Source organism: Solanum stenotomum, chromosome 2, assembly GCF_019186545.1.
Source record: "Solanum stenotomum isolate F172 chromosome 2, ASM1918654v1, whole genome shotgun sequence".
Taxonomy (NCBI): domain Eukaryota; kingdom Viridiplantae; phylum Streptophyta; class Magnoliopsida; order Solanales; family Solanaceae; genus Solanum; species Solanum stenotomum.
Genome location: NC_064283.1, coordinates 44,227,551 through 44,242,036, shown reverse-complemented (window position 1 = coordinate 44,242,036; position 14,486 = coordinate 44,227,551). Strand labels below are relative to the sequence as shown.

General features: G+C 35.3%; 1 protein-coding gene across 1 annotated transcript; it reads left to right on the top strand.

The window, feature by feature from the left end:
* Positions 1-880: 880 nt before the first annotated feature.
* LOC125856011 (LRR receptor-like serine/threonine-protein kinase FLS2) lies at positions 881-5,890 on the top strand. The gene is made up of 4 exons (XM_049535620.1): positions 881-1,129; positions 1,532-1,617; positions 2,269-2,392; positions 5,684-5,890. Exons 1-4 carry the CDS (start codon positions 881-883, stop codon positions 5,888-5,890), a joined length of 666 nt encoding a protein of 221 aa, XP_049391577.1.
* The last annotated feature ends 8,596 nt before the right edge of the window (positions 5,891-14,486 follow it).

Below are 14,486 nucleotides of genomic sequence, written 5' to 3'. Positions count from 1 at the left end.
GGAAAATTCCATCTTCCCATTCTATTCTAACAAAGTTGGAAGTGTTGAGCTTGTAGAATAATTTTCTCGAAGGAGAGATATCTCAAGAAATTGGTGATCTTCACTAGACTTTTTTAGACCTGCAAGATAAACAACTTACTGGCTTTATACCGACATTAATCATCAACATTACGACGATGTAAAATATTGGTCTTAGCAATAACAATCTTACTGGTAAGCTTCCCACAATTCTATGCGATCATCTTCCACAGTTGAAAGGACTTTACATCTCAAAAACCAAACTAAGTGGCATTATTCCACCAACCCTGGAAAAATGCAAGAAGCTTCAAGTCTTTTCATTGTCATTAAATGAGTTTACGGGAACTGTACCAAGAGAGCTAGCCAACTTAACAACTCTTACAAGATTATATATTGCAACTCTTCATTTGGAAGGTAGACACATGATAATTTTAATTTTTTTCTCTCTTTCGTGAAAATAATAACTCATATATTTTCCCTAATTGACAGAAGAGATATTGGTGGAGCTCGATAATCTTAAGACACTACAGTGGATGATATTAGTCGAAAATGAGCTCATTGGTTCGATCCCTGCAAGCATTTTCAACATGTCTGCACTGAAGATCCTAGTACTTTTACTAAATTATATTTCAGGTACTCTAACTTCAGATTTAGCTCGCGGAATTCCCAATCTAGAGTAACTTTACTATGCAGGAACTAATCTAAGTGGTTTCACCGCTGATTAAATTTCAAATTCTTCAAAACTCAGAGTAATTCATCTCACAGTCAACAGTTTCACAGGTCCTATTCCTAATCACTTAGTAACTTAGAATACCTCGAGATTCTAAGCTTGCAAAGAAATAATTTTTTGAGTGATTCAACAATGAGCTTTCTTACATCATTGTCAAACTATAGGAATCTTAGAGTACTCTGGATTGGTGATAATCTGTTAGATGGTGTTTTGCCTCCATCTATTGGTAATTTATCCAAACCTCTAGATTCTTTTGATGGAAGTGGTTGTAAACTTAAGGATGTCATCCCTCAAGAAATCGATAATCTTACTGAAATGACATCATTGAATCTATTTAAAAATGTGTTGATAGGACATATTCCAATCACTGCCCACATCATGGTTTGCCTTCAAGAACTTTATTTATTAAGCAATAAGATAGAAGGAACCATACCATATAGTATCTATAGTTTAAGGAATATAGGGGCTTTATACTTGTCAAATAATCATATTTCTGGTTCGGTGTCCTCATGCTTAGGGAATGTTATTAGTTTGAGGAATCTTAATCTAGCTTACAACAGGCTGAATTCCAGAATGCCTGCAAACTTGGGGATCCTTCAAGAGCTAATAGAATTCGATGTTTCATCTAATTTATTAAGTGGGCATATTCCTCTAGAGTTTGGAAATTTAAAGGCAACAACACTCATTAATCTGTTAAAAAATATTTTTTCTGATAAGATTCCGAGTGTTCTAAGGGGTCTAGATAAACTGATTAATCTTTCTCTAACACATAATAGTTTACAGGGCCCTATTCCAGAATCATTTGGCAAAATGTTGTCTTTGGAATACTTGGATTTGTCCTATAACAATCTTAGTGGTCAAATTCCAAAGTAATTAGAAGATCCTGTGTATCTCAAGAACATGAATCTCTCATTCAATAAACTCAGTGGAGAGATTCCCGATTTAAATGCCACAGGTCAATCTTTCATGTCCAATGATGCGCTCTGTGGTGACTCCCGCTTTAACATTAAAACATGCCTAGCCAAATCTGAAAAGAAGTTAAGAAGAACAAAAATGCTTGTAGGTTTATATATGATGTTAGGGATTAGATCACTCCTTGCATTAGCCGTTGGATATGTGGTGTTTACATTAAGAAAAACAAAGGAAAATGCAAGTCAAGAAGATGTAACTCTAGTAAAAGGGCACGGAAGAATTTCCTACTATGAACTTGAAAATACAACAGAAGGATTCAATGAAAGCAACTTGCTTGGTAATGGAAGTTTCAACACGGTCTACAAAGGGATACTTAAGGATGGTACCCTTTTAGCATCAAAGGTCTTCTATGTGCAGTTGGCGGGTGTATTCAAAAGTTTTGACACATAATGTAAGATACTTCAGAACCTTAGCCACAAAAATTTGACCAAACTCATCACCAGCGGCTCCAACATTGATTTTAAATCCCTAGTGTTGGAATACATGCCCAACGGGACCCTTGGTAAATGGTTATACTCTCATAATTTGTTCTTTAAGTCACTGTATAGGCTTGATATAACAATAGATGTTGCGTCGGCAATAGACTATCTCCATAATGGCTATTCAACACCAGTAGTTCATTGTGACCTGAAGCCAAAGAATGTCTTGATAGATCATGAAACGGTTGCTCATGTAAGTGATTTTGGCATTGCAAAAATGTTTGGTGCAGGGGAGGCTTTTGTCCAAACAAGAACATTTGCAACCATTGGTTATTTTGCTCCAAGAATATCATAGTTTTTTTTTAGAGTTTTCATATTGTTTAAACTCAAAACAACTCTTTCCCCTAGATATAGATCGATATTCTTAGTCTTTGCATATTCCATTTTAACTAAGAAACTTTTATGATAATTTTCGACCATGATTGTAGAGTATGGACAGGATGGAATAGTATCCACGAGTTGTGATGTTTACAATTTAGGCATCCTGAAGATGGAGACGTTTACAAGAATTAAACCAAATGATGAAATTTTTACCCGAGACTTTAGCATAAAACGTGGGGTTAGTAATTCAATCCCAAGTAGAATTCATAAGGTGGTGAATTCTAATTTGATACAACCAGGGGATGAACAAATCGATGCAATGTTTGTTATCAATCATGGAATTAGCTTTAAGTTGCACATTAGTTACCCCTGGTGCAAGAATTAGCATGGAAGATTCTCTTTCAACAATGAAAACGATTAGGCTCTAGCTTGTCAGTAGTCTGCACTAGGTGGAATCGGACCCCTGTGTTCTTGTATTTGATTACCTATGTCGGTTAGTTTAATATTTCAATTCTGCACAAGTAGCTTTAAGTGTTGTAATCATTATTGTAGGAAGCAACTTGTTTCTTGATATATGTAAATTTTATGATATAGAAAAGTCAAAAATGGCAGTCTACTCAAGTATCCTTTCATGAAACTTTAGATGCATTATTTTGGAATTCCTTAGATACTTTGGTTGGGAGTGTGAGAATATTCTGACACATTTAGCTTGACGATTTCGGTACAAATCTGGTTGATCCTGAAATAAATAAATAAATACTACTTTTGTTTGGGAGATTTGTAATATTTGACAGCCAAAGTAGGTAGCTGAATGTTGTGAACTTTATCGATTTGGGTTATTGTATATCTGATCCCTGCTTCTTATCTCCTTCAAATTGTTAAAAGTTTGTTGGATAACTTTAATTCATGTAAAGTTTTATTCTAGTTGAATCGGCATTTGAGTTAGTTCATTCGGATATTTGTGGACCATGTCTTGTTGTTTCTTAAATTAGGGATAGGTTATTTATCACTTTTGTGGATGATTTCATGATCTTGGTGCTTGATAAAAAACTAATGATTTGTGAGCTTGTGAAACAGCTCTTCAAAACTCAAGGAAGAATCCTTGCTCTTATGGAAATAGAGATGTCACGGTACTTGGGTCCCAGTCCTCTTAAAATCCTTACAATAAGTTCATCATTTGTTACTGGTGATCAAACAACTTTGAGCGCATCAGAGAGTGAGCGAACCCATTTTAGGATTCGAACACAGTATCTCTAGTTAAAGGTGAATACATGTTATACAATTTTATTTTTTAGTTAAGTGGAGAAAAAGATCACATTAATTGTTGGTAAAGCCACGACAAGTATTGACACGATAAAGCTCAAAGGTGAAGGACAAAAAAATATGTTAAAACAATTTAACAACCAAACTTTAAAAATAATTTAACTAGTTGTTTTATCCAACTAATAAAATTGACCCCATTGACTAAATGACATTCCTATATAAAAACAATAGATTGGTATACAATAAATTTAATATCATTAAATAGATCTTTCTAAGATCATTGCTTTGTATTAACAAATAATCTTGTCGTATTTATGGAAAGAACTTGCTATCTTATGTTTGCTCTTGTAGTTTTCATTTCGCTTCATCGCCATACTTTTTCACTTGGTAATATTAGCACTGATAAAAATGCTCTACTTTCCTTGAAATCTCACAATTCTTTTGATCCTAACAACATTCTAGCAAGAAATTGGTCTTCTCCCAGCCCAGTTTGCAGCTGGATTGGAATTACTTGCAGCTCCCAACACCATCGAGTCATTGCTTTAAATATTTCTAGAATGCAACTTCATGGTACCATTTCTCTACACCTTGCAAACCTCTCATTTGTTGTTTCCCTCAACATAAGTTACAATGCTTTCCATGGAGATTCACCAATAGAGTTGGCTCATTTGAAGAGGCTGGAATTTATAAGTGTCACAAGTAATAACTTCACCGCAGACATTCTATCATCATTAAGTTTGTTACCAAACCTACGCTTTGCGTACCTTTTGATGAATCAATTCTCAAGAGAAGTTCCTTCTGTTAAAAAAAGTTAAAGATGATTTTTTGAATGACATAGATTTCTCTAGAATGCCCTAATGTAGAAACATAGAAAATAGTCTTGAAGAAATATCTATATATTTTAGAAAAGTTGCCTTAAAGAAATATCTAGATATTTTAGAGAAATTGCTAGAAGATAAGTTCACCATAACTTTCTTGTAGAAACTCTAGAGAAGATATTTTTGTAGTAAATGATAGAACAGTCTAGAGCTTGTAATAGCTGGAACCATCACTACACAAGTATAAATAAGGGTGACCATTGTCATTTGTATCAAACCTAAGAAAACCTAAGAAAAACCCAAATAAAAGAGCTTTCTTCCAGAAATAAGTTCTCCTTTCTAGGTTCCTATTCTTTAGTTTAATCTTCCGATCTTAGTTAACGATCTTAAGCTAGTAGAAGATTTTCGATCATACTTTTCTTCTGCTATTCTCTACATGGTATCAGAGCAATAACCATATGTTAGGTTCTGGGTGTTATTTCCAGATCGAGTTAGTGGTAGATTCAACTGGATTTTAGCGCCTGTGTTAATGGACTAGGGATGGAGTTGTTGAACCATTCCAATTACAAGGTATGAAAGACATGTATGAAATCATACCTTGTGGGAGAGGATTTGTGGGATGTTGTTGATCAGAGTATCACAAATCCTCTTGATGACGGACCAGAAAATAGCAGTGCATATAAGAAGTGGAAGCAGATTAATGTGAATGCGGAGTTCATTCTGAAGAGCACAATCTCCCCCGATTTGTTTGATCATATTATAAGGTGTAAATCACTCATGAAATATGGAGTACCCTCGATCGTTTTTTAAACAAGAAGAATAAAGCTCGACTGCATATATTGGAGAATGAATTGGCTAACACCACTCAATGTAATCTTTCTATTGCCGAGTATTTTTTAAAGATTAAGAACTTATGTTCTGAGATATGTTTATTTAATCCGAAAGAGGCCATTTCTGAAGCACGAATGATAAGAATAGTCATTCATGGGTTGAAACCTGAATATATTCGATTTGTGACGTCGATTCAAGGATGGGCTGAACAACCATCCTTGGAGTAATTTTAAAATTTGTTGTCATCACAGAAATTACTAGCCAAGCAGTTGGCTAGTGTATTTGTCAAAGATGGAGAAGGATATGCTCTTGTCGCCGACAAGAGAAATTTCAAAGGAAAATCAAGAGATATGTTGCACTCTCGATCCTCAGGTGGTTCAAGCTCGCTTGGAAAGAAGGACGAGCCTTCTCATTATTATGGTAAGAAGCCTCCTAGATTCTATGATGTGGTAATGTAGGACACATAAAAAATATTCCGAGCCAAGGAGAGTAATATGGCTCAAAAGGTTGCTGAAGAAGAAGAAGAAGAGTGGGGAAAGTGTTTAGTAGATGAGGCTCGAGCAATAGATACGATGGTTTGTATCAACCCTGAAAGAGATTGGATCGAGGATTCAGAATATAATGCAGTTGACCACGTGGAGAAGTAAGAAAGTGATGTCATCGAGATGAAACAAGAAACTCTTAAAGATGTTTATATTGGTGATATGGTAGCTTCTATCGAAGAAATCAAGGAATCATATTCTGAACAAGCAATGTCTGAAGCTATATATGCCAACAGTGAGAATTCTAGAGAAGGCATTGAGGGACATGTATTAGAAGTTGAAGCCTCTAATCAATTGTTAGCCATAACGAGGTCAATCATCGGCTTAGATCAAACATTGGAAACAAATAGAGAAGATGTTGATCAAATAGATGGAGAAGCTAACCTTGAAGGACAAATTTCATATGGAGTGACAGACAATATAAAATTTGAAAGCTCTAAAGTTGCTAACATATGTTGTTGAAGAGTTAGAAAGGGAATTTGATGAAGGATCATATTATGGTGCTGAGGCTTCACATGAAATTGACTATCAAATCGTCACTAACTCAAATGAGAAGGCTTATATGGATGAAAAAAATTTTTGTTATAAAGTTGCAGGTTCCAAAATCTTGAACATTGGAGTTGCAAACATGCCTATTACAATTGTTTATCCAAATAGTAATATTGTTGGGACGCTAAGAGAAAGGAAGAGTGTTGGAACTCAACAAGGAGATAATTTACATAGATCATTTGATAATGAAAAATCTTTATCATTTGAAAAATCAAGAGGAGTCCGGAAGAAACTACTATGACTTGCACCAAGACATGGTTCGAAGCTTCATTTGAGTTCTTCTGCTACAAGCTCGGGGTAGTTTTAAAAAAATTAGTTTAAGGGGGAGTGTGAAAAATAGTTAAAGATGATTTTTTGATTGACATAGATTTCTCTAGAATGACCTCATGTAAAAACATAGAAAAGAGTGTTGAATAAATATCTAGATATTCTAGAAAAGTTACGTTAAAGAAATATCTAGATATTATAGGGAAATTGCTAGAAGATAAGTTCACTACAACTTTCTTGTAGATATTATAGAGAAGATATTTTTGTAGTAAATGATAGAATAGTCTAGAGCTTATAATATCTAGAACCATCTCTACACAAGTATAAATAGGGGTGGCCATTTTCATTTATATCAAGCCCAAGAAAACCTAAGAAAAACCCAAATAAAAGAGCTTTCTTCCATAAATAAGTTCTCTTTCGTAGCTTCATCTTCTTAAGTTGAATTTTCCGATCTTAGTTAACGATCTTGAGCTAGTATAAGGTTCCCCGATTATACTTTCCTTCTGCTATTCTCTACACCTTATTTCATTTCCAACATAACAAAGCTAGAAGTGTTGAGCATGCAAAATAATTTTCTAAGAGGAGAGTTCTGTCGGGAACTTGGTGATCTTTGCTACCTTGGCTTTTTAGATCTGCAATTGAATGAACTTAGTGGCTCTATACCAACTTCAATCTTCAACATTACAACTATGAAAAACATTGGTCTTACCTATAAGAATGTAACAACCCTCAAAATGAAGTAGGATAAAGTAGAGTCTCACATGGGTTTTATGCATTAATAACTTGTTAAAATAATGAATAATAGCCTTTATAGTTAGTTTTAAAGAGTTTGGAAGTCAAACGTCAAAAGGCGACCAAGACGTTCGGACACTAGTCTTTTACGTGTTGGTGTGTTCTAGTATGTAGTTCATGTTTTTATGTGTTTTTTGGTGTCTAAAATCAGTGGAGGTGACCCTAGTGTCTAAATAAATGTTTTTAGGGTCAAAACGTTCGGGTACGACTCCCCGGGACCACCGTAAGGGTCCCCGAGGAGGACCCCAACCCTTGGCCAAACAAGTTGCCAAGGTAGCTTGAAGTTGCTCATAGAGGGAGCATGTCTGCGTCGTGGAAATGTCACAGACTCTTCTGTCGCAAAATTTAATTTATGAAACTTGTGGGAACACCTCCGTGTCCCGAACTGGTTCCCCGACAAAATCAACAAAAATAAAATTCAAGTTGGACTTGTTTAAAAGGTCCAACTAAGTGAGGGGTACTTTGGGGAATTATTATAAACGGTTATTCTACCTATTTTAGGGTATTTTAAGTTGGTTAAAACCCCAAAACCTAGAATTAGACCCCATTTTTCAAATTGACCCTTTCCTCTCAAAAGTAGATTCTCTCAAAAACTCCATTCAAAACCTTGATGAAGCTCAAGCTAGAAGATGGGTTTTCAACTGATTTCTTCTTCAATTTGATGGGTCTTCAATAATTAAGGTATGGTAACTCTTGATTCTTGAATAACCTCTCATTCAAGGATTCTATCAAAGATTTTCAAAAGTGATTCAAAGACCAAAATTCCCAATTTTCAATCTAAACATGGGTCCCATGTCAAACTATTTTATAAATCATTCAATTGATGAATTAATGTGGAATTAAGGTTTTTAAGACAATTTTCAAAGGAATTCTTGAAGAACCCTTGATCCCCAAATTCTCGAAAATTGGCTTATGATGTGGGTGTTTGTGAATATGATCTCTATTGGTGAAATTATATTTAGATTAGATTCTATTGATATTTCCTATGATTATCTATACTTATTCATGTTGAATTGTTTTTATATTGATGAGTTGAGAATTATGGCCTTATGGGCAGAGTTATGGGTTGATCCATTTGTTTATAGAATTGCACTTAGATTATGTTTATGTTATTGAATTACATTGTTGATTCCTATTGCTATCTATGTCAATTGATTATGAATTGTTGAGGATTGAACCATGGTGATCATGGCTTGGAGAATTGGTAGGATGACCTAACTTCTAGTCTATAGTATGAGAATTGATGTTGTGTGGTTTGATCCACTTATGGTGACAGTGTTTACTTCTTGTTTATCTATACGTGTTAAGATCATGGCCTTGAAGTTAATAAATGTGAAGTGAATTGACGATTATGATGCATATGTTTATGAAGTTGTGCTATAAAGGTTATGCATGAAATCATCAATGCTAGCATGATGTTTAAAGTGTGTTGATGATGAAGAGGATAATGTGAATGATAATGTTAGGGATAAGGTGTGGTCTACATGATTGATTATGTTAAGTATTATTGTGGAATGACCCCTACCTTTATGACTCCTATATGAATGTGTGATCATATACATGCTAGGAGTACTTATTCACTGTTAAATGTGTCCTTGTCTCCTATGATGAAGTGTGGGTGTGTGGTCTAGAATCCCTAAAGGCTTTATATGTGAATTGCTCATCATTTGGGGACATTGTGAATGTGTTGTGATCCCTTGAGGGGAAGTGCACTCAATATCAATGTTGTTGCTATTATACTATCAGGACCAATATGCGCACACACACTCTACATAAATAGCTATGAATATGATGTGTTATTGTGTCTATTGAAAGGTTAACTCTTATATGCACCCGTACATCTTATTATGCATGCAAAGTGTATGATTAGCAAGGTATGAATATGTGTTGTATAAAGGTTTTTATGTGAAAGGCCTTCTCACATATGTACACAGACATGAATGAATGAATAAGATTTATGATAATCTAGTGAAAAAGAATCTCTTGAAAGGTTTCCTCAATTGTACTCTAAACTAGACTATGCTATGAATATCGTATGACTATGTGAAAGGTCATTCTCACATAATGTAGGTTCTATGATGAAAGGTCATTCTCATCTTAGAAACCTTTGAGCTATATGATATGAGGGATTAAGTCCCTAAAGCCTATTTTATGAACTAATGTTAAATAAATGCTTTAAAATGTTTAAAAAGGGAGTTGGAGCTTAGCATCGAGTGAACATGAAAAATGAGAGTGGGGGCTTCATGCTTAGCAATTTCGGCTTCCCAAAAGAGAACCTTCGCGTTTAGCTAGTCCAAGTTGCCAACATATATATTGTCTCATGAGATGGAAACCTCCAAGCCTAGTAAGTCAAGGTTTCTAGTAGCAATCTCCTTGTTCCATAACTACGTGTCCCCGTAGGTCTTATCTTAGTGGATCCAGTAGATAGCTACTATGTATGTAGGTCCTACCTTGGGAAGTAGTACTCTCTCTTTTTGGTATGGGAATAGAACACCGGATTCCATGTAGCTCACATGGTCGATGTGCATTATGGCAATGTCTCCCGAAAGTTAAGAAATGAACTAAGATAAGAATGTGAACTTTAGTCATGATTTCTTGACGAGTTACTTAGTGTAGGTAGGATAATGGAACCTACTTTTGCATTGCACAAGTGGAATCTAAGGGAGGTTATGATTAGGCTCTTTTTGTTATAAAGACTATGGTCTATGTATGTTAATATGAAAGCATGTTAAGATTGACTTTACTTATGTCAAGACACGAAGTATGATTATGCATGTGAATTACACTTATGACTTCTTAATGGGTTTGCTTAGTATATGTGGGAATATGGGACTCCATGTGTACATTGCACAAGTGAGCTTGTGAAGGGGTTGTGAGGGTGGTTTATCTATGATATGAACTAAATGAGTTATGACTAATGATGTAGTAAATGAATGATTCCTTATATGATGTTATGAAGTATGTTGGTCTTATGTCTAATATTAAATGAAGATGTTATGAGTTGTTGAATATGATGTGCCTAGTCTATAGTGGCTTCCTGGGAATACTTGGTGTGAGGAGTATTATGGGATGCTACTTGCACATTGCACTAGTATTACTTGGGGGTTGTCTTAGGTGATGGTTCCTATGTGAAGACTATGTCTTCTGGTGTGCTTATGACTCTATGAATATATGTGGATGGATTGATGAATGCTATAAGTAAGTTCACCCTTGGTAACCTTAAGGTGATACATTGCACCAAGTATTCCCTACGGGTTGCTTGAGGAAAGGAGTTAAGATAAAGAGGAAGGTAATGTTTGGTATACATTAAATGTGACTAAAATGTTATAAGTGGCTTTATGTGCTATTATGAATGGTTTCCATGTGTATGATGATGTATGTGGTTTATATTGTTCCTATTGTACTAAATGTTCTTGAAGTTTCTCTAAAAAGGCATGATGCATGGTTTCCAACTAAATGTCTCTTTTAAAAGCATGTTTTTGCATGGTTATCATACTTAGTGCATTCTTGTACTAACACCATTCTTCATCTTTTTACTCCAAGTGTAGGTGGTGGCGGCTAAAGGGCCTTTCCTAGAAGTGATGAGCTTGGATTACTATTCCCAATTTTGGGTGTGTCCTTAAAGATTCAAGGACCTTAATGTTTAAAGTGTTTCCTTAAGTTCAATGTACTAGATAGTAGTTTCTTTTGTATTGTAAGGGTTGTGTCCCTCTTGTGTTGTAGTCGTGTTTTAAGATGGCTACCTTGAGACGTAGTACTCCGATTTTGTATTAAATGTTTAAATGAGGTGACTTTGTAAGTCTTGTGTTATATTATGAAAAAGCTTTAAATTTTGCACTATTTTTGTATGATAAATGCTATGACGAATGCTAAGGGCTTGTATAAGACCATCGAGAGGTCGAATACGCCGGTAACGGCTAAGGGGTGCTCTCGGGTCGTTACAAACTTAGTATTAGAGCGTAAGGTTATGAAAATGGTCTTAGGATTCAACCTCTCATTAGCCACGTCTAATAGAGTCTTGTTCATCCGTGTGAGTTGCGACACATCTATGAGCAAGAGGCTATAGGACGATAGAAGTTTCACTTTTTTCATTACTCTTGTGTCGTGCCATAGAGCTTAACTCCATATGATCTCTCTCTCTTATTTTCCCTTGTCCGGTGGTCTTCGAGAGGTGATTACATGGAAGGGGTGATGTTTTAAGGATCGAGGGAAGAAAAAGTGAATTTTAATGTTTATTATGATGTGGTGACTATATAAGTATATTTGAAGGTAGATTTGGAAATCGTATTGTGTTGCCAATCATGGCTATGTGTGACTTATGGGGTTGGGAGCATTACATTGAAAATGTTGTATGGTGGTGTAGTTCTCGTCTGATAAGAGTCGTTATGGTAAGAATGAAATCCTTTTTAGGATGATGAGTTGCTTTATGGTGATGGGTATTGATAGTAGAAAGTCATGGTGTAGATTTGAGGAGTTTTGAAGGAATGTGGTAACTAGTGTGAGTTGAAAGTTGCCTTTTTTTATGAGTGATGCTTCATGGTTGTCCTTGTATGAATCGGAGTTCTTGTGTAGGCTTGTCCTAAGAGCGGAAAAAGGGGGGCTTTGTTCCATGAGTTGGGATAGTGTTTTGCTTTAAGGTTAACTTAGAGAGTTGTATGTACCCGTTAGTTCATGGGAAGGACAATAGAATAGATGTTGACCAACTCTAAAGAGGAGAGTTGTCTTGTAAGGTTGATCTTAAGTATGGTCATTCAAGAGGGTGTTTAGATATTACCTAGGCATGGTCGAGCGGAAAGTTACACCAAAGGTGATAATAAGGGTACGATGTGATAAAGACTTGATTAAGCTCACCCTAAGTGAGGGATAATGTGCATAGATGGTAATGTTTTGAGTTCCCTTACTCTTTCTACATTGAACATCCTTAAAGTTCTCCATGTTGAGAACCACTTTGGGTGGTAGATATGAAGTGGAGTGGTATAGATAGTCCTTTTTTTGGATTCTTGAAATCCTCACCTAAGGGAGTATAGTGAAGATTTAGTGGAGAATGGTTCCTACCTTAGAGATGAAGGAGGTAATGATTAAAGGAGTTTGCATAACTTGATCCCAAGTAGGGGACATTGTTCTTTATTGGTAAGTGATAGTTCTCTTGGTTACTTTAATGTGCTCTTAGATAGGGTTACCCTAAGTAGGGGATGATGAGTGAGTAGTATGGTTGTTGATATTCTTAGCTTTTCCTTCTATTCTTATTCAAGCTTGAGACTAAAGAGTTCCTAGTAGCTTGTTCATGTTATGGAGTCTTGCATATGATTGTGAGTTGCATGATCTCCGTATGTTGTGCATGTCCTAGAAGACACTATGTTATGCATGTTTTGAAGGATTTTTATTACATAGAAAATGGAAATTTAGTAATAAATTTCATGTTTCTCATGTCAATATGCATCTTTATATGGTGAATACACTCTTGAGTTCGTGAGGAAGAGACTTGCTTATGAGTTTTATGATGCCATGAGTGTTTGTTGTGACTAGGAGAAGGTAGTCTGTCCTTGAACATAACTAAACATGGTAATGCCATGCATGTTCATCATAGTTTGATGATTAAATGATAAGACTAGTAGATGATCCATAATCCTCATGTTAGGGTGCAACTAGTATGAATCGTTTAATTGCCTCATGAGTGGAAATGTTGATCACGTCTATGTGTGCATTAGAAAACCATCGCATATTGGACCCTATGATGATATGAAAGGGATAAATATCATGTATTGATTAGGACAAGGTAGTTCCTCCTATGAACATGAGAAAGACCTATGTGGTTCATGCATTATAAGTTGGTGAATAAAGTTTTTACTTGCTTGTGTTGCATGAGTTGATTTGAAGTGCATGGTTAAATAATTTCTTATGATAAAGTTTCATAATGTGCTTTAATGAGGTAGTTGCATGTTGTGTTTCTTTGGGGTTTCAAATGAGAATGATGATTTGGAGAAGGAAGTTCCTCCAATGAAATGGGAAATAATAAAGTTGATGCATAAGGAGTTGGTAATTGTGCTGCTACTTTCTTGAATTGCACAAAGTTGTTTTGAGCCTTTTATGTGGAGTTGATATTCCTCCTTGATGTGTGGTCTTATGTTGATGTTGTATGTTGTGTATTGTGAGCTGCTAGTTAGCTCATTGAGTCATCGGAAGTGTTTTAAGTGTCATTCGAGGACGAATGTTCCTAAGTGGGGGATATTGTAACAACCCTTAAAATGAAGTACGATAAAGTAGAGCCTCACATGGGTTTTATTATAAACGGTTGTTCTACCTATTTTAGGGTATTTTAAGTTGGTTAAAACCCCAAAACCTAGAATTAGACAACATTCTTCCAATTGACCCTTCCCTCTCAAAAGTAGATTCTCTCAAAAACTCCATTGAAGACCTTGATGAAGTTCAAGCTAGAAGATGGGTTTTCAACTAATTTCTTCTTCAATTTCACGGGTCTTCAATAATTAAGGTATAGTAACTCTTGATTCTTGAATAACCTCCCATTCAAGGTGTTTTATCAACGATTTTCAAAAGTTATTCAAAGACCAAAATTCCCAATTTTCAATCTAAACATGGGTCCCTTGTCAAACGATTTTCTAAATCATTCTATTGATGAATTAATGTGGAATTAAGGTTTTTCAGACAATTTTCAAAGGAATTCTTGAAGAACCCATGATCCCCAAATTCTCAAAAATTGGCCTATGATGTGGGTCTTTATGAATATGATCTCTATTAGTGAAATTATGTTTAGATTAGATTGTATTGATGTTTGCTATGATTATCTATACTTATTTATGTTGAATTGCTGGTATATTGATGAGTTGATAATTACGGCCTTATGGGCAAAGTTATGGGTTGATCCCTTTGTTTATAGAATTGTACT

Coding starts and splice junctions, on each gene's coding strand:
- LOC125856011 (XM_049535620.1), top strand. CDS start 881: ATGAGCTTTCTTACATCATTGTCAAACTATAGGAATCTTAGAGTACTC. Junction 1,618..2,268: donor CTTAGTGGTCAAATTCCAAA/GTAATTAGAAGA, acceptor GTCACTGTATAG/GCTTGATATAACAATAGATG. Junction 2,393..5,683: donor ATCATGAAACGGTTGCTCAT/GTAAGTGATTTT, acceptor TTGTCATCACAG/AAATTACTAGCCAAGCAGTT.